Source organism: Moschus berezovskii, chromosome 11 (genome assembly GCF_049115385.1).
Source record: "Moschus berezovskii isolate FMDL1 chromosome 11, NW_MosBer_1.0, whole genome shotgun sequence".
Taxonomy (NCBI): domain Eukaryota; kingdom Metazoa; phylum Chordata; class Mammalia; order Artiodactyla; family Moschidae; genus Moschus; species Moschus berezovskii.
This window is the reverse complement of record NC_142470.1, coordinates 86996070-87023396: the sequence shown is the minus strand read 5'-3', so window position 1 is coordinate 87023396 and position 27327 is coordinate 86996070. Positions and strand designations below refer to the sequence as shown.

The following is a 27327-nucleotide window of genomic DNA, read 5'->3' as shown; positions in this document are numbered from 1 at the left end:
TGTGTTTTCTCCCCAGGTGTGCTCACCGGAAGGGAAGAAATATGAAGAACCAATACATATGACTATAAATTAGCTTTGTTATTATATTTTATAAAATAAACATTTTATAAATTAATTTATATTTTATTTTATAAAATTTATTTTTTAAAAGTCAAGAGTTAAGTATATAGACCAGAAACAGAGAAAGGTGATCCTTTGTAACTGTGGAGACTTTTAATTCTTAATTGATATGTTTAACCCTCAAAGGATAGTTGTACCCAAGCAAAGGCATAATATTTTTGAGTTAGTAACAAATATAATTTTAAAAAAATCAGAACTTGATGGCAGATGTTATTTTTCAGGAATGACCCCAACAACTCCAGAAGCAGAAGAAAACCTTAAGCCTTGCCTCTCAGCTGATATCCAACCCAAGAGTCATCTCCCACCTGGTGTGTGGAGGCAGCCTAAGGATACTAAAGACTGGGGTGAAGAATACGTCACAAAAGACCACCCAGATAAACTCAAGGAAGTGGGCCAGGGCAGACATAGCTCCTTGGAAAACGTTTTATGTGAAACTTCTTTAGCTGGTAAGTCCCAAGGGGCAATGTAGGCTGAAAATGTAAAGAACAAGAAACCTAAGGGCTGGAATCCTTGCAATGTAGATGCAGTGGACTTATGGACAATTGAGCCTCTGGTTTTCTTTTGAGATAAACAAGCTGAAGTCTTTAGTGGTAAAGAGAGTCACCTGAGGTCACACGGCTAACTGGGACTACCAACTTGATTCTGGGTATCCAGGACACTTAGTATTGTACTGCTCTGGAAAAAAAGGCATAAGGTTAGTGGAGAAGAAGGCAGAATTTTATGATGGATTTATTCAGTGATATGGAATGTTCAGCGTATGAATCTTGTATCAGGGGTTCACCACCAAAATGTCAAATACTGCAATGAGGTCTGTTTTTTCCTTCCTCCTTTTTTCCCTCTTTCCTTTCTTTCTTCAAATGATAAATCATCACTGAGCACTTAGCATATGTCTGACAATGGCATTTCCCTCCAACAGTTATTTTTAATTATTTAAATTTAATTGGAGGCTAATTACTTTACAATATTGTAGTGGTTTTTGTCATACGTTGATGTGAATCAACCATGGGTGTACATGTGTTCCCCATCCTGAAGACCCCTCCCACCTCCCTCCCCATCCCATCCCTCAGGGTCATCCCAGTGCACCAGCCCTGAGTGTCCCGTCTCATGCATTGAACCTAGACTGGAAATCTATTTCACATATGGTAATATACATGTTTCAATGCTATTCTTTCAAATCATCCCACCCTCACCTTCTCCCACAGAGTCCAAAAGTCTGTTCTTTACATCTGTGTCTCTTTTGCTGTTTCATATATATGGTCATCGTTACCATCTTTCTAAATTCCATATATATATGCATTAATATACTGTATTGGTGTTTTTCTTTCTGACTTACTTCACTCTGTATAATAGGCTCCAGTTTCATGCACCTCATTAGAACTGATTCAAATGTGTTCTTTTTAATAGCTGAGTAATATTCCATTGTGAATATGTACCACAGCTTTCTTATCCATTTGGCTGCCAAAGGACATCTAGGCTATTGTAAACAGTGCTATGATGAACATTGGGGTACATGTGTCTCTTTCAATTCTGGTTTCCTCGGTGTGTATGCCCAGCAGTGGGATTGCTGGGTCATATGGCAGTTCTATTTCCAGTTTTTTAAGGAATCTCCACACCGTTCTCCATAGTGGCTATATTAGTTTGCATTCCCATCAACAGTGTAAGAGGGTCCCCTTTTCTCCACACCCTCTCCAGCATTTATTGTTTGTAGACTTTTTGATAGCAACCATTTGGACCAGCATGAAATGTTACCTCATTGTGGTTTTGATTTGCATTTCTCTGATAATGAGTGATGTTGAGCATCTTTTCTTGTGTTTGTTAGCCATCTGTATGTCTTCTTTGGAGAAATGTCTGTTTAGTTCTTTGGCCCAGTTTTTGATTGGGTCATTTATTTTTCTGGAATTCAGCTGCATGAGCTGCTTGTATATTTTTGAGATTAATTCTTTGTCAGTTTCTTTGTTTGCTATTATTTTCTCCCATTCTGAAGGCTGTCTTTTCACCTTGCTTATAGTTTCCTTTGTTGTGCAAAAACCTTTAAGTTTAATTATCTCCCATTTGTTTATTTTTGCTTTTATTTCCATTACTCTGGGAGGTGGGTCATAGAGGATCCTGCTATGATTTACGTCAGAGAGTGTTTTGCCTATGTTTTCCTCTAGGAGTTTTATAGTTTCTGGTCTTACATTTAGATCTTTAATCCATTTTGAGTTTATTTTTGTGTATGGTATTAGAAAGTGTTCTAGTTTCATTCTTTTATAGGTGATCAGTTTTCCCAGCACCACTTGTTAAAGAGATTGTCTTTTCTCCATTGTATATTCTTGCCTCCTTTGTCAAAGGTGTCCATAGGTGCGTGGATTTATTTCTGGGCTTTCTATTTTGTTCCATTGATCTATATTTCTGTCTTTGTGCCAGTAGCATACTGTCTTGATGACTGTAGCTTTGTAGTATAGTCTGAAGTCAGGCAGGTTGATTCCTCCAGTTCCATTCTTCTTTCTTAAGATTGCTTGGGCTATTTGAGGTTTTTTGTATTTCCATACAAATTGTGAAATTATTTGTTCTAGTTCTGTGAAAAATACCATTGGTAGCTTGATAGGGATTGCATTGAATCTCTATAATGCTTTGGGTAGTATACTCATTATTGATTCTTCTGATCCATGAATATGGTATATTTCTCCATCTTTGATTTCTTTCATTAGTGTTTTATAGTTTTCTATATATAGGTCTTTTGTTTCTTTAGGTTCCCTCCAACTGTTTTATAGGAGGTAATTTTTAATTTTTTATTATCAAATACATGAAAACTGAATAACACTAAAAGGTTTATTGTGAAAATCAGTAGCACCCACTTTAAATTCTTTTGACATATTTTTTTCTGATGCTTGCTTCCATGTTTTAAAAAGAGTTTATGCTGCTATTTTTTTTCTATTGGTACATTGCATGCATGCTAAGTTGCTTTAGTTGTGTCCAACTCTTGGCAAACCTAATGACTATAGCCCACCAGGCTCCTCTGTTCATAGGATTCTACAGGCAAGAATACTGAAGTGGGTTTCTGTGCCTCCTCCAGGGGATCTTCCCAACCCAGAGATAGAACCTACATCTCTTATGTCTCCTGCATTGGCAGGCAGGTTATTTACCACTAGCACCACCTGGGGATACACAGACTTGTATAATATGAGAAATATATTGGGTAAACCCAAAAGTAAAAGAACTTTTTGGCCAATCCAACATTAATATTTCTAATAATATCTCATAAAGTTCTCTCATACACCTTTTCAGGCAATACCCACCCACAGAACCGCTACTCTGACTTCTGTCACCGTAAATTAGTTGTATCTGTTCTTGACTCCATAAAAATGGAGTATTACAATATGTAGTTTTTTCATGTCTGGCCTCTTTCTCTCAACATAGTGTTGCACATAATTCATTCAGTAATTTATTCCTTTTTATTAATCATATTGAATGAATTTACCGTAATTTGTCCATTCTCTTGTTGCTATAAATTGAATTGTTTCCAATTTAGGGCTACTATGAATAAAACTGCTATGAATATGCTTGAAAAAGTCTTTTTTTTTTTTATGTATGCCGTCATTTCTCTTGAGTGTATACCTAGGAGTGGAATCTTTGGACTATGGGATAGGATTATGTTTAACTTTAAAACACCAGCAGATTACCAAAGTGGTTGGAACATTTTATACTCTTACCAGCAATGTATGAAACTTTCCAGTTGTTTACATTCTTCTCAGTATTTAGTATGATCAGTCTTTTTAATTTGAACCATTCTGTGAGTGTGTCCTGTGTCATATTGCAGTTTTAATTTGCACTTCCCTGAGGACTAATGATGCTGAGCATCTTTTCATATGCTTGTTGACTATTTGTATAATTTCTTTTATGAAGTATCTATTTAAGTCCTTTGTCCAATGTTTAAATTCTGTTGTCTGTTCATTCTCTATTAGTAGGGTTTCTTAATATATTTTGAATATGAGTTTTCTGTAAGATATACGTGTTGAGAATATTTTATTCTATTCTCTGCCCTGCCTTTTCACTTTCTTGGTAGTCTTTTGATAACAGATATTTTTAATTTTAATGAAGTTCAATTTATCAATTTTAAATGTTTAAAATAGCTTGTGACTTATGTGCCTTTGCAAGACATTTTTGCCAATTCTAAGGTTATCAAGATATTCTACTATGTTTTCTTATAAAAATCTTTATAGTTTTAGCATTCACATTTAGGTCTATGACTCATCTTGAATAAATTTTGCTGTGTGGTATGAATACAGATTCATTTTTTTCCCATATGGCTATCTAGTTGCTTCAGCTCCAATTATTGAAAATGCCTTCCTATTCTCATTGAAATGAGTAGGAAAAGAAAAGTCATCACATATATGTGGGTCTGACTCTAGACTCTAAGGCTTCCCAGGTGGTTCAGTGGTAAAGCATCTGCCAGCCAATGCAGGAGATGCTGGAGACCAGGGTTCGCACCCTGGGTCTGAAAGATCCCTTGGAGAGGATAACGGCAATCCACTCCAGTATTCTTGCCTGGGAAATCCCATGGACAGAGGGGCCTGGTGTGCTACAGTCTATGGGGCTGCAAAAGAGCTGGCCACGACTTAGGGACTAAACAACAAATTCTACTCTATATTATTTTATTCTGATTAGGACAGAATTGACATCTTGACAGTACTGATATTCCAGTTGAAGAACATGGTATATGACTCCTTTTACATGGGTCTTCTTTAATTTTTCTTAGCAATGTAACAAAGTCAATCACTGACATTTTTTTAAAACAGTATTTGCCCTAGGGACCTCTGTCATCTTACTCCAGTCTGACTCACTGCACTGCTGCCCTCCTGGGACTTCTCAGTCTTTCTGTGAATTCCCTTAAAATTTCTCCTATGTTAGATTCCTATTCAGGGTTTTGTGGAGGTTTTTTTTTTTTTTTTTTTGGCATATCCTTCTCAGTTTCTTGGTTTACTGTTTTTTTTGATGGAACACATAGCCTGGTAGGTTCCACATAATTCACTGACTATTTGCTGCCGCTGCTGCTGCTAAGTTGCTTCAATCGTGTCTGACTCTGTGCGACCCCATAGACGGCAGCCCACCAGGCTCCCCCATCCCTGGGATTCTCCAGGCAAGAACACTGGAGTGGGTTGCCACTTCCTTCTCCAATGCATGAAAGTGAAAAGTGAAAGTGAAGTCGCTCAGTCGTGTTCGACTCTTCACGACCCCATGGACTGCAGCCTACCAGGCTCCTCCGTCCATGCGATTTTCATTGACTATTTAGATGAATATAAAGTCATTTTTCATTGTCATTTTGAAGCAATTGTTCCACTGTCTTCTAAATTCTAATGTTGCCAGTGAAAAATCCAATATCATCTAATCCCCAGTCCTTTGTATGTTACCTGATTTTTCTCTCTGGTAACTTTTAGGATCTTCTCTTTACATTTGGTGTGCTAAATTATCACAGTGATGTGGTATATTTTACAGTGATGTGAGAGTTTTTTTCATTAATTATCCTGAATGCAAATGGGCCCTTTCCTCTGGAAATGCATGTCCTAGCATTTTTTTTTATTATTATTTGATAATATCTTCTCATTCATTTTCTTTCTTTTCTCTGAAACTTCTACTAGTTTGATATTGGATATCCTGGACTGATTTTCTCTATTACTGCCTTTCTTGGTGGGGAGGGAAATGGAGGCAGGTGCACAGATTTCCTTGACTTTGTCTTCTACTCTTTAAAAAAAAAGCCAAAAAATTTCTTCTTTTTTTCCTGGATTGTTTTAAAAAAATAGGATCCTGTAATTATTAAATGGGCAGAACATTTTTGGTAACTCTTTGAGGATATTAATTATAAGATTTTTTTAAAGGTTTCTTTTTTTTCCTGCATTGTCTCTATTTATGGTTCCTCCTTTTAAAAACGTGTGTATACATTTTTCTTCTCTTTCTTTTATGATGCAAGATTGATTCAAGTATCTGAGGATTCTTAGCTAATTATTCATATGCAGGAAAAAAGCCCTAAATAAAAAGAAACCTAAAAATCCTGTGTTGGTCAAGCTGATCAATAAGTGGGCTTCTTATCTGCTAATCAGGTGGCAAATTACCTGATTTTGATAGGTGATGTCTATATGTCAGTGTTTGTAGATCTTTTTCACTTGGACAGCTCATTCCTCCAGTGGAAGATCCTCTGGTCTCCAGTCTGGACAGTAAAAGTCTGGCTGCTGGCACTCTGGGACCTGCAGGCAAAGAGGCTGAGAGGAGTCTCACAGTTTTGTATGTGAGCCTTCTTTGAGTCCCTTTGTTTTCATTTTAGCATTTCAACTCTGCTCTCTGCATGTCTGATGTTGTTAGTTCAGATACCAGAGACCCGGGCTTCTCCAGCTTTTCTCATTTCCTCTGGGGTGGAATTGAGGAAGTCAGCCAGCATGGGTATGGGGAACTGAAGGTTCGGTTTCACTGAATGTAGACTGTTTCTCCTGTTTACAGCATTGCCTCTTATTGTACTCTCTCTGATGCCTTGGTGTCTCCAATCCTTGAGCCTTTCTGCTTCTCGGCCGATTTCCCATCCACAGAAGAAAACACTGAAGTAAATGGTTTGGTGCCCTTTGCTCTGCTGAATTAATGACCATGCCTCTACTCTGTTTTCCATCTTCCAGAAACTTGCTGGTGTCTCTATTGCTTTCAATACTTTTTTTTTTTGCTTTCTATCGTTTAACAGGGTCTCAGGGAACAGTGGTTAACAAAAATTCCCTCCTTGGTTTGTTTTTAAAGCTAAAAGACAGACTGTGGCTCTAGAACTGCTTGAATCAGAAAGAAAATATGTCATTAACATCTCTCTGATCCTGAAGATCAAGGCAACATTCCAGGGGTCAGATGGAAAGAGGAATTCTAAAGAGAGAAGGTACCCATGTATTCATTGCCTTTGCTTTTCAGATTGATTAAAATTTAAGGTAAGTTGTTTATTGTTTCCACTTTGGGAATTCTGGTACTTACCAAGAGCTCCAGACATAGAAAAGAGAATAGTCAGTGACCGCAGGTAACCCCTGGCAAGTTTCAACTTTTGACTTCCAGCAGATAAGAAAATGAGTAGAGTCTCTGGGGCTTTCAGTGGCCCTGGCATGTCTGTTAAGAATCTAAAGGGAAAAAGTGCAACAGTGAGGGAGGTATTCCTGTCTGTTGCCATCTTCATATTCCACTGGAAATCTTGGAAGAACCCCTGGAACCACTTCTCATGGGAGCACAGGGAATGGATGGGAATGGAGATCTGAAGTGGCCATTAGATAAATGATACAGGGCTTACACAGCTGTGAACTTGGACTTTTCTTATTATTTGTTTAGGAACTCCTGGTTAAGGTATGAGCCGCATGTGAGTGTAGTCATGTTGTGGGGGCAGAGCTTCCATCGGGCCTTTGATGTGTTACAGCAACTTGCTAGTCCCCAGGTTACCACATCCCTCCCTCTATATCTGTTCCAAAACTTCAGATTTTCTCTGCTTCCCTCTCTGCTGAGAGAAAGCAGGAAGGAGAAACTTACGATTTGGTGGGGAAAGACTACTGTCATAAAGATGTAATAATCCAGATCAACTGAGGAAAAGGCCAAGCCAAATAAATGAGAAGTCTGGATGATGGATGACTAGAGACAAACACAGCATTACCACTTTAAGTATTCTACCAGGTAATATGCACTGGTGGTTCATGAATTTGTGGGAAGCCTGAATTATATTTTCCAGATCCTTATCACCCCCACCCCTAATTTTACTTGGCTTTGCAGCTGCCAGCAATAAACCCAGTCACCAAAACACAATGTACCTCCATCGAAGTGAATGATGTGAGAAAATGTTCCATGACAAACCCACAATTGCTTCAATATTTGCAAGAATTCAGTTCAGTTCAGTTCAGTCGCTCAGTCGTGTCCGACTCTTTGCGACCCCATGAATCACAGCACGCCAGGCCTCCCTGTCCATCACCAACTCCCAGAGTTCACTCAAACTCATGTCCATCGAGTTGGTGATGCCATCCAGCCATCTCATCCTCTGTCGTCCCCTTCTCCTCCTGCCCCCAATCACTCCCAGTATCAGAGTCTTTTCCAGTGAGTCAACTCTTCGCATAAGGTGGCCAAAGTATTGGAGTCTCAGCTTTAGCATCAGTCCTTCCAATGAACACCCAGGACTGGTCTCCTTTAGGATGGACTGGTTGGATCTCCTTGCAGTCCAAGGGACTCTCAAGAGTCTTCTCCAGCACCACAGTTCAAAAGCATCAATTCTTCAGTGATCAGCCTTCACAGTCCAACTCTCACATCCATACATGACCACTGGTAAAACCATAGCCTTGACTAGACGGACCTTGGTTGGCAAAGTAATGTCTCTGCAAGAATTATTTCACTGCAAAACCGAGATAAAATAGAAAGCAGTAAGGAGCAGAAAAGGGTAACATGACACTGAAAGCTGTGAACAGTAGAAGCTCTGGACTGGGTTTTACTTTCTGTGGCCACCTGGATCCTTGCTGGCTCTTCCTTCCCCTTCTGGCCACTTGATTGCCCTTCCTTCACCCCATCCAGCTTGTCTGAACCTCCCAGATTACCCCTTCAGCCCTCCGAGAAGTCTCTCTGTCCTCTTGCTATCTTGCTGGTGCCAAAAATTTGCTCTATTCACATTAAAACCCAACTAAAACCCAGTCTACCTTTTGATGTGGCTTTGCCTCCACGTGGATCTAGGAGTCTAAGCCAGCAGCGTCTCTTTCTAGTCTCTGAAAATGTGGGGATGGGGTAAGGAGAGTGAAAGAGAGGATTGTTTGCTCCAGCATACAGTAATCAGGCTCCATGCTTGGGCACTTCATTTACTTCATGAAATCTTCACAAGAACCTGTGAATCCTACCTGATAGATGAAGAAACTCAGGTCCAGTGAGGTTTGAAGTCACATTGCCAACTGAAGCCAGAGCTCAAACGCAGGCCTGTCTCATGCTCTTTCAACATCTCACTGCTTCTCTAAGGACCATGTGATTTCAAAGATACCACCTTGACTGACAGCGCTATGCCAGGTGCCTCAACCAGAAGCTGACTTTGTCTCTTCCTGTTTCATAAATCAGGCTTCTCCCTGAGCTGCCCATTTGTCCTTACTTCAGATCTCAGCTGACCCGTCAAATAGGGGAATGCTTTTAGTTCACAGAAACTCTTGTCTATTTGCCCTCTCTTCTACTTCTCATGGTCCATTACTAAGGAAGAAGTGGGCCTTCCCCCAATCCTGAGATTAAAAATAATTAAAACTATCATACCTTCCTCAAGAAAGTAAGATAATGGTTATTTCTCATATCCATGATGATGCTATTTATGTTAGTTATCTGCTAAGCTAATCCTCTTTTTTTTTTTTTTTGTTTTCATTGCCCAAGAAGAGAAAAGCTTCAACTCAGTATCCTTAGTGCTAATACGAAATCTCTGGTTCTGAGCTTTGCTGTGCTTAGTCATTCAGTCATGTCCTATTCTTTGCGACCCCATGGACTGTAGCCTGCCAGGCTCCTCTGTTCACGGGGATTCTCCAGGCAAGAATACTGGAGTGGGTTGCCATGCCCTTCTCCAGGGGCTCTTGCCCCACCCAGGGATCGAACCCAGGTCTCCTGCATTGCAGGTGATTCTTTACCACCTGAGCCACCAGGGAAGCCCCTCTGAGCTTTGCAATGTCACCCTTGTCCTACTGTTGTTGAGTTGCTAAGTCATGTCTGACTCTTTGCGACACCATGGACTGTAGCCCACCAGGCTCCTCTGTCCATGGGATTTTCCAGGCAAGAATACTGGTTGCCATTTCCTTCTTCAGGGGATCTTCCAGACCCAGGGATCAAAGCCAAATTAAGTCTCTTGTGTCTTCTGCATTGGCAGATGGATCCTTTACCACTTAGCCACCAGGGAAGCCCTACTGTTTTCCTGTCTGAGGTTAGAGCTTCATCCTCTTCCTTAATTCACTGTGTTTCTTTTTTTCCTAGGCTTTCCTAAGCCTCCACATGTAGCCTCTTTATTTAAGTAGATCAGCAGATGAAATAATAGAACAGAATGAGATTATTCCTCTTATCTATTGGTGTTTTTCCTCCCATGCAAAGATGAAAATTGCCTTATAAACATTTACCTTTCCCATCACAAACCACAAGCCTTCTGCATTTTCTGCCCTCATTGAAAAGTCACCTGGGGGTGAAAACAACACCCACAAGTACACATCTGATGCTCAAACCTGAGGTTGCCATGTCTTCTCAAACCTATAAAATAAAACTTCAGGTTTTCCCTAGAAAAACATGAAGTGCTCAGGAGTCTCTGCAGGCTGCTTCCAGCCAGCCCAGGCCCTGGCTGAAATCACCAGACGCTGCAGGAGCAAAGGCTGCCAGTGGAAGTCTGAGGGGAAAGTGTGGGCTGTTGTCCACTGGTAGGAGGATCACAAATGTTGGAGTTCTTGGTTTTTTCTGGTATGTTTCACCCACACAGAACCACTACCTCAGGCTTGAATAGTCCTGCCTGAACCCTTGTCGAGAGGGGCAAAGTCATCCCCAGAGGATTTGCCAGTTAGTCTTAAAAGCTGAACCCCAGGGCCACATCCTCCAAGAGCTCAATGAACTGCACGCTTCAGATCACCAATAGGTGGCACATGTTTTTATTATCGATGCCTTATCTTGCAGCTGAAGCTCAGGAGTTGTTTTGACCTAAGTTACTAATTTAAAACTATAACTGGATGTTCATTGATTACTTTTAGTTTATTTCCCTGTTGATTAAGTACTGTCTTGCAGGAGTTGAAATTACTTTGAAGACTTTAGAAAGAATAAACTTCTCATGTTGCCATAATCTCACCCCTGGTAAGGAAAAGAAAATAAGTTGAGCACTTAACATTTTTGTCCTAATGAAAAAGTTGCTTCTGGAGTCAGGTTAGGCTCCAGGCAAAACAGTGAAACAGGTTAAGTGTGTCTATACTTCTCGCTTCCTTCTCCCTCTGCTCCTCATTTCCTGGCTCACCTCCTCTACAGTTCAGTTCAGTCGCTCAGTCGTGTCCGACTCTTTGCAACCCCGTGAATCACAGCACGCCAGGCCTCTCTGTCCATCACTAACTGCCAGAGTTCACTCAAACTCATGTCCATTGAGTCGGTGATGCCATCCAGCCACCTCACTCTCTGTCGTCCCCTTCTCCTCCTGCCCCCAATCCCTCCTAGCATCAGACTCTTTTCCAGTGAGTCAACTCGTCGCATGAGGTGACCAAAGCATTGGAGTTTCAGCTTTAGCATCAGTCCTTCCAATGAACACCCAGGATTGATCTCCTTTAGAATGGACTGGTTGGATCTCCTTGCAGTCCAGGGGACTCTCAAGAGTCTTCTCCAGCACCACAGTTCAAAAGCATCAATTCTTCGGCAATCAGCTTTCTTCACAGTCCAACTCTCACAACCATACATGACCACGGGAAAAACCATAGCCTTGACTAGGCAGACCTTGGTTGGCAAAGTAATGTCTCTGCTTTTTAATATGCTATCTAGGTTGGTCATAACTTTCCTTCCAAGGAGCACCTCCTCTACAGTCTACCCTAATTTCAAATATTATCCTTATCAAATTAAAAAAAAATTTAAAGCCTGTTTTCAATATTTGGTACAGAAAGTGAAAAGTGAAATTCGCTCATTTATGTCTGACTCTTTGCAACCCCATGGACTATACAGTCCATGGGATTCTCCAGGCCAGAATACTAGAGTGGGTAGCCTTTCCCTTCTCCAGGGGATCTTCCCAACCAAGGGATCAAACCGGGTCTTGCATTGCAGGCAGATTCTTTACTAGCTGAGCCACAAGGGAAGCCCAAGAATGCTGGAGTGGGTAGCCTATCCCTTCTCTAGCGATCTTCCCAACCCAGGAATCCAACCAGGGTCTCCTGCACTGCAGGCAGATTCTTTACCAAGAATCATATTTATCAAGATAGCTATTCTTGAGCTATCAGGTAAGCCATTTGGCACAGAATCCACCTCAAATCATCACTCTTCATGTAACTCACATGCTTCCGTGAAGCTTAATGAGGGTATTAGCCTTTTGTGATCCCCATCCTAAAACCTTACACTGTCACTCCAGTGGACTGTCCACGAGGCACCTGGACTCCAGCCGAGTTACCAACTGTCCAACTCTGCAAGCACACTGCCATAGTGTAACAGAAGATAGCTTTCTTGAAAGAAAGGAAAAGAAAGTACAGGATAGGACAGGAAAGGAAGGAGGAAAGGACAGGAAGGAAGGAGAGGAAAAGAAGAGATAAATCAAGACATTTTATACAACCTACACTGACCACCCATCACAATCTCAGATCTCACCACTGTGCCCTACCATCTCTCAGTGTCACACCAGAAATATTACCTGCAGTCACTGTCAGCCTCTGGGTGGGGAGAACTCTTTCACGTCTAGGTCTTTTGCGGGTGCAGTGTTTCGCTCTTTCAAAGTGATCAGGTCTGCTTCCTCCATCAGCTTTATGGTTTCTCCCTGTTAGCCTGTCTCCTAGCCACGCCTCCAAATTCCCTCTGATGTGGACAGGGATTACTTAGGTCTTCTGAGCCTATTATACCAGCCCTAGCACAGATCGGAGAAGGCAATGGCAAGCCACTCCAGTACTCTTGCCTGGAAAATCCCATGGATGGAGGAGCCTGGTGGGCTGCAGTCCATGGTGTCGCTAAGGGTCGGACACGACTGAGCGACTTCACTTTCACTTTTCACTTTCACACATTGGAGAAGGAAATGGCAACCCACTCCAGTGTTCTTGCCTGGAGAATCCCAGGGACGGGGGAGCCTGGTGGGCTTCCGTCTATGGGGTCACACAGAGTCGGACACGACTGAAGTGACTTAGCAGCAGCAGCACAGATCAGGAAGCCTCTCCTCCTGTGCTTAGGGGTCAGTGGGCTTCACATACATGGAGACTCAAGGCACAGGGACTGGAGGGGTTGGCAGACTGGAGTAGAAGGAATCCTTGTCCCTTTTCACAGGAGGCTGGCATTTGTGTGTCTACTCTGAGCTGCAACCACAGGGGAATTTTCTTTGCTTGGAGATGGGCTGAATATGCCTCCTTCCAAACCGGTGTTCTTCCTACTGTTCTCAACAGAGGTCTGCTTGTTTGGGGGTGGCAAAGTACCCCAACTGTCCAAAGTACCCCAACTCATTTACTCTTGGTAGACCCTTGGGGAAACATTCAAATAAGTCAGACTCTCAGCAAGCGACAGGTAGGCCAACAGTTTCATCTCTATTAAACTTGTAATCCTGGCTGCTCTCGCCTTTTGAGACAGACCCACATTCTGCCTATGGAATGTGTTCTCTGCTTTTACTTTACTATGGCTTGCCCTGGAGTTCTTTTCTGCATAAAGCCAAGAACTCTTACTTGGTGGCCTGTCCCAGGAATCTGCCTGAGATCTGGGACATGACCATCCTCTCCTGCCTCATTTTCCTGCAACCTCTTTACAAAGGATATTAATAAATCTACTTTTTACCTAAAACAAAAGAATCAAGAAAACCAACCAAACTAACACGAAAAAACTTGTGGTCTTGAAAGCACAGGGGAACTTACTTTCAGTTTCCCCAAACTACCAAGCTGGAGCTGACATCCCTGCTGCAGTCCAAGGCTCTACTCCTGTTTCTTCCTTCCTCACTCCTTCAGGCCTCTGCTCACCCCGCTTCTCCATCCAATCCACCTTCTCCTTCCTCCCATGATTCTCTTTCTGACTCTCCTCTCCATCCCACCCTCCTCTGACTTCTCTCTTCTTTCCTTCCTTTCCTCTGAAATAAATAGACACAATGAGATAGAGGGCAGAGGGTGGGCGAGCAGGAGGGGGGCTCAGCAAAACTGGGACTAGCAGGCCAGACCTACTCTGTAGCCTCCTCTGGCAAGACTCCATCCATTCCCAGATTCCTCTTAGAGACTGAAGGAAAGGGGAAAAGTAACACTTTTATGCCCTCATCCCCTGAACTTTCAGTTGCCAGCTTTAAACGAAACTTCCTCCTTCTCTAAGTAAGTAGAGCTGGTAGCTATGAATGACCAAGTGCCACCTTAGTGCTGTCATCTGCAACATTAATTAGAATAGATGATTTGCACATCAAGTGGGAAGAACTTTAAAACATTGAAAAAGTTCTTTTATTTTTTTTCAAATTTTTTAATTCAAATTTTTGCTCTGATCATAAAATAAGTATTTTTTAAATAATAAAAGAAAAACATTGAAAAAGATCTCCCTTAAAATTTTACTGTCACCTAAATAAGAGTGTACCATTTTGCTTTGAAAAGGCAACTCAAGCGAAGTGCTCTTAACTAGTTCAATACACATTTGAACAGGAGTCATCAGTAAAGGGGTCTTTCTGTGGTCTGAGGTTACCTGCTATGAGGCTGACAGTGACAAACTTTTTTTTTAATACTAAAGGCAGACCTGTGACTCAAAGTATTTTGAATGACTGGGAAAACTGGACTTGTTCCGTATGTTCTCGAACAGTCGTTTCTTCTCTCCACCTGGTTTGTGTGATCCTGTCTCTATTCTGTTTCAAGCCTCTTCCCTGGCTCTTTACGGTACATTGTCCAGCAGCACCTGGATTTGCTTCACGCTCTGCAGGAAAGGGTCTTGAAGTGGCCACGCCAAGGAGTCCTTGGAGATTTATTCCTTAAGTTAACAAATGATGAGGTAAGTTTTTTTTTCTTAATCCTTTATAAACTTGAATTACATGCATCTGTGTCTTCCATGTCCATTTCTCTTAATGGAGAATCTAGAATCAGTGGATTTCAGAGTCCGAGGAGATCTAGTCTAATCACCTTGTTCTACAGATAATGAAATAAAGTTCAGAGGAAAAATCATGGTTGATTACCCAGCTATCTAGATATTTGTAGATCTGTGTCTAGAACCCAAGTCTTTTAACTTCCAGTTCATCATTTTCCTGCTGAACTATAACTGCCCCCATTGAATATGATGTGTATGTGTGTGCATATATGCGTGCACATATATCCATACATATAAAATGCATATATGAGCATTTGTATATATGTATATGCTTTCACACACAATTTCATTTCTTAAAGATTTTTTAAAATGTGATGGGTAGCTATTTGTCTAGAATGTTTTTTGTTTTCACTTTCTTGGAGAAAGGATGCTAAGTTTTTAAATCTCTGTAATGTTCTTCAAAAAAAAATACGATTTAGGTCACAAGCTGCAAACTCAAATGCCTACAGGGCCAGCAGATGACATTAGTAAGTAGAAGTGAGCTGAATGTAATACAGTGTGGGACTACTACTGGGAAGTGAGCTTAAGTGGAGCACATATGCTTTGCTATAAGGAATAGCTGCTCAGCTTTATCCAATTATTATGCAGGAAAAAAGGACTAGAGTTGCCAGATCTGGTATTTTAAAAGAAGTGGAAAGTCCAGAATTTTGTGTGAAATTTTATTTTTAAAATATTGCATGGGTTAATTGAAATTGGTCTGCAAGTCAGATTTTACCTTCAGTTGATCTCTGTATATGAATGATTCATAATACAAGTTTACAAATTATTTACTTGTATAGAGTGGATGTAATGCCATCCCTCTAAACTGAATTTTACTCATTTGTATTCGATGTGCTTTCTTGAGCTGAGAATTGTTATACCTATGGGAAAATAACTTTGAGAGGTGAGAACTGTTTTCCTGAGGGGATATTCCGTAGGTGAATAAGAAATTAGTGGAAAAAGTCGAGAATTCCAGATCTAGATCCTCTGAGGTGAGTTGGAAAAAGTTCCTCATTTGGATGTGGATGATTGGAGCAGAGAGTAATTAAAAAACAAAATTTGCTTTTTTATCATTTAACTGTTTGAAATATTTTTTCAACTTACATGGCACCTTCTTTCTGCTTTGGTTTATTATTTCACTTTCATTAAAGCAGGGATACTGAGTTTTGGTTTCCAAGTCCATAGGACTATTTTCCTTAAAACCAAAAAGATTTTTTTAAAGGTGAATAAAAAAACAAAACAAATATTACTAAAAACGTTTAATGAGTGATTAAAATAATCTCTGCAAAGTACTCCTTTAGATATGCATGAGTCCGCCTGCCAATGCAGGAGACACAGGAGATGTGAGTTTGATCCCTGGGACAGGAAGATCCCCTGATGTAGGAAATGGCAACCCACTCCAATATTCTTGCCTGGGAAATCCCATGGACAGAGGAGCCTGGTGGTCTATAGTTCATGGGGTCCCAAAGAACTGAACATGACTGGGCAACTGAGCACACACAAGCATAAACATATTAATTATTATCATTCCTGTCTCCAAGTTCTTACCATGACTTTTTCTGTTTGTTTTCAAGAATAATTTTTTGGATTATTATGTTGCTTACCTGAGGGACTTGCCTGAATGCATCTCTTTGGTTCATGTGGTTGTTCTGAAGGAGGTAAGTTAACTCTTTGTTTGCATTCTCCTTTGGTTACATGTGTGACTACATTATGTTGCTCACCTTTCCAGAAAACACAGCACATGCACTCTGAGCTTGTTCTCCAGGCTGGGGAATGGCTTGAACAAAGCCACTGACTCTCCTCCCTGGGGTTCAAGGAGCCACTCAAGGATCAGTGCTATTGCTTTGGTCTTTGCCCTTCCTTACTGAACTTCTGTTCCATTCCACTGGAAATACAAAGTAAACAAATATTCTAACCAGAGATCCTCAGGCTGCAGTTTGCAACCTTAACGGGTTTTAAGCTTTATAGACTTAGACATATTAATCTGAATATTAAATTCATGTCATATTGTATCTGTCATTTTATAAGATTATAAAATGGCTCTAGTCATGTCGCTTTAAGTATTGCTACTGCAGTGATATATTAGATACTCAATAAGCACATATACATATAAAGCAATTCTAGTTATTTTAGGTCAATAGAAAAGAACTATATCAGAAGCTCTAAAGCTAAGAGTTAATTAAGTTTCACAAGAGGTGAGAGGCTCTTTTAATTTTCTTCTTCAACCTCTGACTGTTCTCAACCGAGTATCACACCTACCACATACTAGCACTCAGCAAATATTGAGTCAGCCTAAAAGTTCATGGGGGTTTTTCCATAAGATGTTACGGAAAAACCCAAATGAACTTTTTGACCAACCTAATATTTGAGAAAGGAGAAAGGAAGGGAAGGGACATGAAGAAAGTCCAGCATGTTTCCTGTTGCCAACCAGTTTCTCCCTTCTTCATTCTCATGAGGTTCAAAGCACCTTTAATGCCTGTTGGTAAAAACATTGTACAGGTTACTTGCTGAAGAACCTTAAGAAATTTAGTCAACTCAAATCTAATTTATTGAGTGCTCACTTTGCTAAGATGGTGTTGGAGGGTGTGGAGGTGGAGGGGGTGGTTTGGACACTAGGGTAGATTCTAAAGAAGAATATGACATGCTCCTTGTTAGCAAAGAGGTGTCTTCTTGAGCATGTCCCTGAATAAGTAGCCTCTCCAATGACAGATCAATGTTTCATGACACTCTTGATGAAGGAAATGCTCTAGTAAACCCTTGCTACTCTAGTGGAACTGACCTCAGTTTTGCAGCCAGAACTAGAGGCACACTGAAGACTGACTCCAACTTTCTTTCATTCAGGGTGATGAAGAGATTAAGTCTGACATCTACACATTGTTTTTTCATATAGTCCAGCGCATCCCTGAATATCTGATACATCTACAGGTAGGCATGGCTGGTCAAGCCACCAAGCTGATTTTTATGCTAAACAGTTGTTTTGGGCTTCCAATGAAAAGACATCATAAAGCGTCAAGGAATCATTAATATTTCTAAAAAGTGTTTGAATGATTTAGATTTTTATGATTACCCTATCTCCACCTTGTGGTATGAGCTAAAATCTCATCCTCAAAAGTTTTTGGCTCATGATGCCAAAAAGGAAATTCTATCTTTATTTACCAGCAATTCACACCTATGCTGATCCAGGATCTTTCTATGGCAGCTCCTGCCAGATCCTGGGAACCTATTCAGTTTCTTCCATCTTGGTTCCACAGCCATCTAAATTCACCTCCACTCCCAGCCCTACCCTTAAGAAATATCTATACAACCTCCCCACTTACCTGCTATTCTGACTACTTTCTTTTGACTTGTGTCCAAGGGTCTACCATACCTTGCTTATGTCTTGTGTCACGAAAGAAGCATGGAGAAGCTGATGAGCTGACATCTTCACACCATTTTCCTATAGGCTTGTAGCATCTTAGAGGCAGTAGAGTTGAGAGAAACTCATCAACACCCCTACCAGTCCCTCTTCTTCCCACTACCCACCTGTTCTGGTTTAATTACTGACTGATTTTTCTAAGAAATTCAATGGAAGTATCTCAGAACTGCTTGGAATTTGTCCCAGGTAGAAGTAGCCCAGTATTAATATTAAAAAGACTTTCAATTGTATATGGCTTTATATCTTGAAATCATTCTTTCATAATAATTATCTAATTTAATCTTCAACTATCCCATGAAATCGGTATCATTATTAACACTTTAGATAATGGAGAGACGAAGTAATTTGCCCAAGTTAAGGTATTTGGTCGGTGAAAAAAATATAGGCTTGAAACCCAGGTCCTGCAAGCAGTGTGTAAGTAAGCAAACAAGAACCTAGAGTCTACTCTCTGGCTTGAGTTCAAATCCTGGCTTTGATCTTCATTAGATGTGTGAGCCAGTGAAGATTATTTAACTTCACTGTGCCTTGATTTCCTTCTTTGTTAAATGGAGGTAAGAATGATACCTATCTAACTGGGTTGTGGCAAAAGTTAAATGAGAAAATAATGTAAAAGATTTAGTGCTTGACAAAGGGAAGCACTCAGAAACTGTTCAGTTCAATTCAGTTCAGTCGCTCAGTCATGTCCGACTCTCTGTGACCCCCTGGACTGCAGCACGCCAGGCCTCCCTGTTCATCACCAACTCCCAGAGTTTATTCAAACTCATGCCAATTGAGTTGGTGATGCCATCCAACCATCTCATCCTCTCTCGTCCCCTCTCCTCCTGCCTTCAATCTTTCCCACCATCAGGGTCTTTTCAAATGAGTCAGTTCTTTGTGTCGGGTGGCCAAAGTATTGGAGTTTCAGCTTCAGCATCAGTCCTTCCAATGAATGCTAAGGATTGACCTCCTTTAGGAATGGACTGGTTGGATCTCCTTGCAGTCCAAGGGACTCTCAAGAGTCTTCTCCACCACCACGGTTCAAAAGAGTCAATTCTTCGGTGCTCAGCTTTCTTTATAGTCCAACTCTCACATCCATACATGACTACCGGAAAAACCATAGCCTTGACTAGACGGACCTTTGTTGGCAAAACAATGTCTCTGCTTTTTAATATGTTGTTTAAGTTGGTCATAACTTTTCTTCCAAGTAGTAAGCATCTTTTAATTTCATGGCTGCAGTCACCATCTGCAGTGATTTTGGAGCCCCCAAAAGTAAAGTCTGTCACCGTTTCCATTGTTTCACCATCTATTTGCCATGAAGTGATGGGACCTGATGCCATGACCTTAGGTTTCTGAATGTTGAGCTTCAAGCCAATTTTTCACTCTTCACTTTCACTTTCGTTCAAGAGGCTCTTTAGTTCTCCTTCACTTTCTGTCATAAGGGTGGTGTCATCTGCATATCTGAGGTTATTGGTATTTCTCCTGGCAATCTTGATTCCAGCTTGTGCTTCATCCAACCCACTGTTTCTCATGATGTACTCTGCATATAAGTTAAATAAACAGGGTGACAATATATAGCCTTGATGTACTCCTTTTCCTATTTGGGACCAGTCTGTTGTTCCATGTCCAGTGCTAACTGTTGCTTCCTGACCTGCATACAGGTTTCTCAAGAGGCAGGTCAGGTGGTCTGGTATTCCCATCTCTTGAAGAATTTTCCACAGTTTGTGGTGATCCACACAAAGGCTTTGGCATAATCAATAAAACAGAAGTAGATGTTTTTCTGGAACTCTTTTGCTTTTTTGATGATCCAGTGGATGTTGGCAATTTGATCTCTGGTTCCTCTGCCTTTTCTAAAACCAGCTTGAACATCTGAAAGTTCATGGTTCATGTACTGTTGAAGCCTGATTTGGAGAACTTTGGGCATCAGTTTCCTAGCGTGTGAGATGAGTGCAATTGTGCAGTAGTTTGAGCATTCTTTGGCATTGCCTTTCTTTGGGATTGGAATGAAAACTGACCTTTTCCAGTCCTTTGGCCACTACTGAGTTTTCCAAATTTGCTGGCATATTGAGTGCAGCACTTTCACAGCGTCATCTTTCAGGATTTGAAATAGCTCAACTGGAATTCCATCACCTCCACTAGCTTTGTTCGTAGTGATGCTTCCTAAGCCCCACTTGACTTCGCATTCCAGGATGTCTGGCTCTAGGTGAGTAATCATACTATTGTGATTATCTGGGTCATGAAGATCTTTTTTGTATAGTTCTTCAGTAACTGTCAGCTTTCCCAAACCCAATCAGCATGCATGTTCCACTACAGCACAGCAGGCATTGTAATGGGAGGGGGTGCTAGGCCAGGCTTGATCATAACGTCCCCCTACTTTCAGCCCTGATGCCTGACATTCCCACCATTGGTTAGAGACAGTAGTTGTTAGAATGGTTCCATTACTTCAGAGATCTAATTAGTAGATCCTTCTAATTTTCCACATGCTCAAATTCAACTCAAACAGGAGCAAAAATGACTGCTATTTTCCTGAGGTGTGATGGACAAAGGGAACAACAAGTTTGACTTTTCAGTTGTAATTAAATTGGCCATTGATATTGTTTTGAGTAAGTGGCTACCAAACTCTCCCAGCATATCAAGGCAAGGTACAGAGGAGACAAAACAACTTTTCATTCTAACTCTGCAATGCTGCTTCCTTTTTTCTTCCATCCAGAATGTCCTGAAGTTCACAGAGCAGGAACACCCTGACTATTACCTACTTCTGGTGTGTGTTCAGCGCCTGCGAGTATTTATCTCACACTACACCCTGCTTTTTCAGTGCAATGAGGATTTGCTTATTCAGAAACGGAAAAAGCTCAAGAAGTAAGGTTCTGATGGTGAAGTTTAGAGGGTTGACCAAAGGTTTCTGAGAACAGGGATACACATGGTCAATGTTAGTGTCTGTTGCAAGTAACCACATTGTATGTAAAGTAGCTGAAATGCAGTGGTGGAGGCAGAAGAGAGAAGGGAATGGAAGAGAGGTGGCCAGGCTGGCTACAGGAGGGAGGTACTTACTAGCTGGAAGAAATTACTTTAGAAAAATAAGCAAGTTTGATGTAATGTTTATGCGGACCTTCTATTATCTCATGTTGCTAACCACCTCAAAAATAGTTATTTCGCTAAACTTGCCTGGTTTAAAATTGCAGTTTAAAGGCCAAAATCTGATTTATTTCATTAACTCAAGAAATATTTATTGAGCCCCTATGGGATACTGTACTGCAAACTGAATACACTGCAAAGAACAAAACTGTCAAAAATTTTTGCCACATGGAGCTTACTTTTTAGACCTGGATAGCCAGGTCGTAAATAAGATAGATGGTTTTAAGTGCTATGGATAAAAATAAAACAAATAAGGGAGAGGGTGGTGGTTGAACAGATTTCACACTAAGAAGAAATAGGGAGAACTGAGGAAAATCTGGTCTTCAAAGGGAACAGAAGCAACTCATAACAAAGCTTCCTAATAACCTGGATTTTTTCCAATCTCATCCCAACCCAATGAGGAAAACAGAATCATTTCTATGGGTGCTTCACATTAGAAGAAGATGCTATCCCCCAAGTCAGGGCTCCTCTAATGGATGACATCGCCCTGTACTCCCCCTACCCCCAAACTCAGTTCAGCCAGTTGATCAGCATCCCCACTCCCAACCAGCAGTCAGCTTGAACTCTAATATATCAGCAACCTAGTTTGTAGAGTGAGAACCTCTAAGCTGAGATTCATCTGAGAAATGCTACTTTTCTTGGTATAATCTATATAATCAGAGAGTTTATTTTCCACTGAGAATTATTACTTCCATTCTATTAGGTCATCCATGGCGAAGCTGTACAAAGGGCTGGCTTCCCAGTGTGCAAATGCCGGGCAAGACGCTTCTCCCACTGCAGGCCCTGAGGCTGTCCGTGACAGTGGGATCCACTCAGAGGAGATGCTGCAACCCTACCCTTCTGCTCCCAGTTCTGGCCCTGCTGTCACGTAAGCACCTGTTGCTGTGGAAAGGTTACTGACAGTGCCCTCGCATCCCAGGCAGTCTGTATTGGGTAGCAGGCCAGTCTGTGTGGGTTAGCAAACCAGCTTGGATTGGGAATATGACTCACAGGGCTCCTTCCTCCCTCTTCCATCAGGTCTATATGTGGCAGGCAAACAGCTGACCCGATGTCTGGATCCCAGAGGAAGGCACTCACGTTAAGGAACAGGCCTAGATGCTGGAGGTTACTCCCAACAAGGTTACCACACGTAACCATCCCCCACCTACAGCATGAGTCTCGCAGGGTTTGGAAAATGACAGAGTGGAAGGGAGTGCCATAGGATGACAGGAAGGCATTTTATAGCTCTCAGAAGAGTGGAGCTTTAATGTTTCCAAGAGATACAGTGGGGAAAAAGCTGTCCCAGTCAGGGGTCAGAGGATGTCTGGGCTCTGAGGATGAGACATTGGTCTGAGATGATGCAGAATGTTGATTCAGTTCAGTTCAGTCACTCAGTCGTGTCCGACTCTCCGCGACCCCATGAATCACAGCACACCAGGCCTCCCTGTCCATCAGCAACTCCCGGAGTTCACCCAAACTCATATCCATCGAGTTGGTGATGCCATCCAGCCATCTCATTCTCTGTCATCCCCGTCTCCTCCCACCCCCAATCCCTCCTAGCATCAGAGTCTTTTCCAGTGAGTCAACTCGTCGCATGAGGTGGCCAAAGTATTGGAGTTTCAGCTTTAGCATCTCCCAGTTCTCCTTGAAGCTTCTTCAGAAATAGACTTCATGACCTCTGTTCTTCACTTAGGACAGCTTCTCTGAAAGCTGTTCTGGGTTGTGAATGGATGTGATCATTGTTAAAGTCTCTGCACACAACCTTTTCAAACACTAAACTGGTTTTTTCATTTAGCAAACTTCTTGATGATTAAGGATTAGGCTACATATCTGGAACTCATTTTACCTCTGAAGGATAAGTGGACTTGGGCCACCTCTGAAACTAGGACTTCTGGAAGGATCAAGGAAACCAAAACTCAAAATTTCAAATCCCCACTTAACCAAATATAGACAATTCTCCCCAAATTAATTCCTCAGACTATAATTTCTGCTTTGGGTTTTATTAAGGAAAAATTAGAAATCATGTAAAAAGCTACTTTTCTAATATTATAATGAAGTGAGAAGCAGTTGAGCTTATTTCAATTTTTAATCACTAGTTTTTAGAATGCAAATTACAATCATGGAAGGAGCAACTGATCAATAACTCAAATCCTGTTTGCTTTTTGCCTTCATCTCTTAAATTGAGAACACTTAGCAGTAAGAGATGGTGGAGAAGGAAATGGCAACCCACGCCAGTATTCTTGCCTGGAGAATCCCATGGACAGAGGAACCTGGTAGGCTACAGTCCATGTGGTCGCAAAGATTTGGATACAACCGAAGCGGCTTAGCACAGCATAGCACATCAGTGAGAGATGGAAGTGCAAATGTGCAGTCAGGAGGGTGAAATTTCATAATCATTCTGAAAATCTGAGACATTAATCTTTCTATACATAAAGTCCAGGATGATTTTCCTACTATAGAGAAAATCCTAGAAGACCTGTAGGGAGAGTACACCACACAGAAAAAAATATCTTTCCTGGGAGGGGAGACAGGAGATGGAATTTTTCTGTGAATCACTTCAGCTTTTTTGTCACTTCAGTTCTTAAGACAGTGATAAAACTATCTTCTTTGAAGTTAAGACTTATATTGCCCCAAAATGAAATCCCTAAAGATTACACCCAGAGGAAGAACATGGCTGCCATGGCACTCTGTTGGGAAAATAACCAGAAAAGAAACTCAAGTCTTCCAAGTTAAAAGAGAATTCAAGTCAACATTCCATTTGACTATATTTTCACCTTTGTAAATGTGACACCTAATTTTTAATTCTTAAGGCCATCAGACAAAATAGTGTTACAGTTTACTTCTGCATTCTTTATGCATTTTTGTGGTAAAATTTAGTTATGAATAAATAACACAATAACTAGTTTGGGTCAGTGTGCAGTAGTCCACTCTCCTGTCTGGCAATTAAATTCCAGCAGAACTGGCAAGTCACATCCAATCTGATGCGTATGCTATCCAAGTATCCAGTGTGAATTATTCTTTATCCACGATGAAACAAAACAAAATAACTCTCCATGATATCGGGCATATTCAGAGAGACAGACTTTTCATTTCAGTAATGTTCTTGTGGATGGAAGTTTGAGACGACTTATATAGCATGCTTTATAGCCACAGGGAATTTTTTAGTTTTTTATTATGAAAATGTCAAATACATACAAAAGCAAAATGTACAGTGAACCCCGCATACCATCATCCAGATTTTTTTTTTACTCCATCCAGATGTTTTTTACTGTTTACTTCATCTGGGAATTTAATTGTTCTTAAGCAGGAAGATCCTTGAGTTGAACAAAAGTTGTTTCCATGATTTTCTATGACTCTGCTAGGACAAAAAAAGGGAGAGAAGAGAGAAAAAGATGTGCCTTGGGGCCTTGACACATGGTGGAGAGGGTCAGCGCTGAGCATCCTTGGCCTACCAGCCATCTCTACACAGTGCCTCTGGGCTCAGACGGGTACTTCCGGGATCCTCTTCACAGACGGTTATTTTCACTCTCCCACTTGGGGGACCAGGGCTCCTGGGGGCTCCTTAATTTGACAAGCCTGTGGCGCCTGGTAGGTAACACACAGAGGCGCCTGGGAGGGCCGGAGAAGAGGGAGCAGCCAGTTTGCGTCTAAGCGGTATCTGGTAGGCACTGTGTGGTTCCCGGCCTCGCGCTGCTCGGGGACAGGCGCGCACTAATACACCGTAAGCACACCTCTTTTGTATTGTCTCCCCTTTAAAGACATTTGATGCCCCCAGTGAAGAAAAGCCAACAGCAGCAAAGCTTGATGGAGAGCATGCAGCCCGGGAAGCCCAGTGACTGGGAGATGGAGGGCAGAAAGCACGAGAGGCCCGAGAGCCTCCTGGCGCCGGCGCAGTTCTGTGCCGCTGAGCAGGACGTGAAGGCGCTCGCCGGGCCCCTGCAGGCCATCCCGGAGATGGACTTCGAGCCGTCGCCGGCGGAGCCGCTGGGCAACGTGGAGCGCTCCCTGCGCGCCCCGGCCGAGCTCCTGCCCGACGCCCGCAGCTACGTGCCCGCGGCCTACGAGGAGTTCGAGTATGGCGGCGAGATCTTCGCGCTGCCCGCACCGTACGACGAGGAGCCCTTCCAGGCTCCGGCCCTCTTCGAGAACTGCTCGCCCGCCTCTTCCGAGTCCAGCCTGGACATCTGCTTCCTGCGGCCCGTCAGCTTCGCCATGGAGGCCGAGCGGCCAGAGCACCCGCTGCAGCCGCTGCCCAAGAGCGCCACGTCGCCGGCGGGCAGCAGCGGCGCCTACAAGCTGGAGGCGGCAGCGCAGGCGCACAAGGCCAAGCCGCTGAGCCGCTCTCTCAAGGAGTTCCCGCGCGCGCCGCCGCCCGAGGGCGTGGCCCCGCGCCTCTACAGCACGCGCAGCAGCAGCGGCGGCCGCGCGCCGCTCAAGGCCGAGCGCGCCGCGCAGGCGCACGGCCCAGCCGCCTCGGCTCGCGGCGCGCCCCGGACCTTCTTTCCCCAACAGAGGTCCCAAAGCGAAAAGCAGACCTATTTGGAAGTAAGGAGGGTAAAGTAAAACCAACCCCAAACCCACAGCACTGGCAACCCCGGGCCTAGATCTCCAGGGGTGCAGCCTGGGCTCACCTAGCGTGGAGGGGAACGCAGGCTGGCCAGGCGGGGGCAGCAGAAGATGCCGAGAGCCCGTGTTACTTACAGGCTTGTCCGTCAGTGGTCCTCGGAGGAAAGTGTTAGCTCGCATTCTTCAGGGCCAGGACGCAGGAGCATGCCATACCTATGTATGTGTATGACGGCAGAAAGACTAGGACGCCTCTTAGATCTGCTTAAAACACCCCCCACCCTCCACCACCAAGTTAAACAGTAACAGGTGTTCTCTGCTTTCCTGCTTAAGCTATGTCACCTCCCAGATGCAGTTCACATGCAAAACACTTCACAGAAGTCCCAGGGGCTGTCTTCTTTGCCTGTTAAACGCACCCCTTATTGTTCAAAATATCATATTGAACCCTGTTTGCAACCCTACTGTACTTCCTGACCTGCACCCTTGTTTATAGCCAGCGAGGAGGCAAGTTGCTCTCTCTCCCTGCTGCTGCTGCTAAGTCACTTCAGTCGTGTCCGACTCTGTGTGACCCCATAGACGGAAGTCCACCAGGCTCCCCCGTCCCTGGGATTCTCCAGGCAAGAACAGTGGAGTGGGTTCCCATTTCCCTCTCCACTTTCTCCCTGAGGACTCCTGAAAAGTTCATTTCCGCTTGCTTTCCTTTTGCCTGGAAAAGGGTGTCATGGTACTTTGCAGACTCCAGTTGGACGAAAGTGAAAGTGAAAGTCACACAGTCGTGTCCGACTCTTTGTGACCCCATGGACTGTCCATGGAATTCTCTAGGCCAGAATACTGGAGTAGGTAGCCTTTCCCTTTTCCAGGGGATTTTCCCAACCCAGGGATCGAACCCAGGTCTCCTGCATTGCAGACAGATTCTTTACCAGCTAAGCCACAAAGGAAGTTGGACGAAGACAGCACCAAACTGTCCAGAAAGCATTGACTCACAAACACCTTCTTTGGCCTCTATATGGATGTTTGTTATTTTGATGTTTGATCTTGACATCTGCAAGCCTTGGGACATTTAAAGAAGTGTTTAAATACATATTCGTGAAAAGACTAATAGTTTCTGAATAAACAATGTCTCCGCCAGTGATTGGAACAAAGGCAATTTCTGATTAAGTAGAGAGTAACAGAGTGGCTCTGAGCTGAGCCCCCATTCTTCCTGTTTAACATTTTAGAAGCAGAGTTAGGATTTACAGGGCAGCACTTTATTGATTGAAATACCTTGAAAGTGACAGTCCAGGACTGTCCTTCACTAAATGTCCCTTACATCCAGCACTGGGGATCCTTTGCCTCCAGGAGAAACGATTTTCCACAGGAGTGAGGGCCCTGTTCCTGTTTCTAAAGGAGTGGGAAGAGACTGAAAATCACTGACTCCTTTTATTCATTTTTCATCAAAC

At 42.5% G+C, this 27327-nt stretch overlaps 1 protein-coding gene across 2 annotated transcripts in view; it reads left to right on the top strand.

Annotated features, from left to right (window-relative positions):
- The window catches only part of ARHGEF33 (Rho guanine nucleotide exchange factor 33), a 53173-nt gene that overhangs the window by 16587 nt on the left and 9259 nt on the right, over positions 1-27327 (top strand). For both annotated transcript variants that reach the window (XM_088841753.1, XM_088841754.1), the window contains 8 exons: positions 342-566; positions 6877-7006; positions 14616-14748; positions 16395-16478; positions 17662-17745; positions 20922-21070; positions 22050-22214; positions 25084-25879. In XM_088841753.1, the coding sequence (XP_088697879.1) occupies positions 342-566; positions 6877-7006; positions 14616-14748; positions 16395-16478; positions 17662-17745; positions 20922-21070; positions 22050-22214; positions 25084-25879 (1766 nt within the window). The remainder of the gene's footprint in view (positions 1-341; positions 567-6876; positions 7007-14615; positions 14749-16394; positions 16479-17661; positions 17746-20921; positions 21071-22049; positions 22215-25083; positions 25880-27327) is intronic.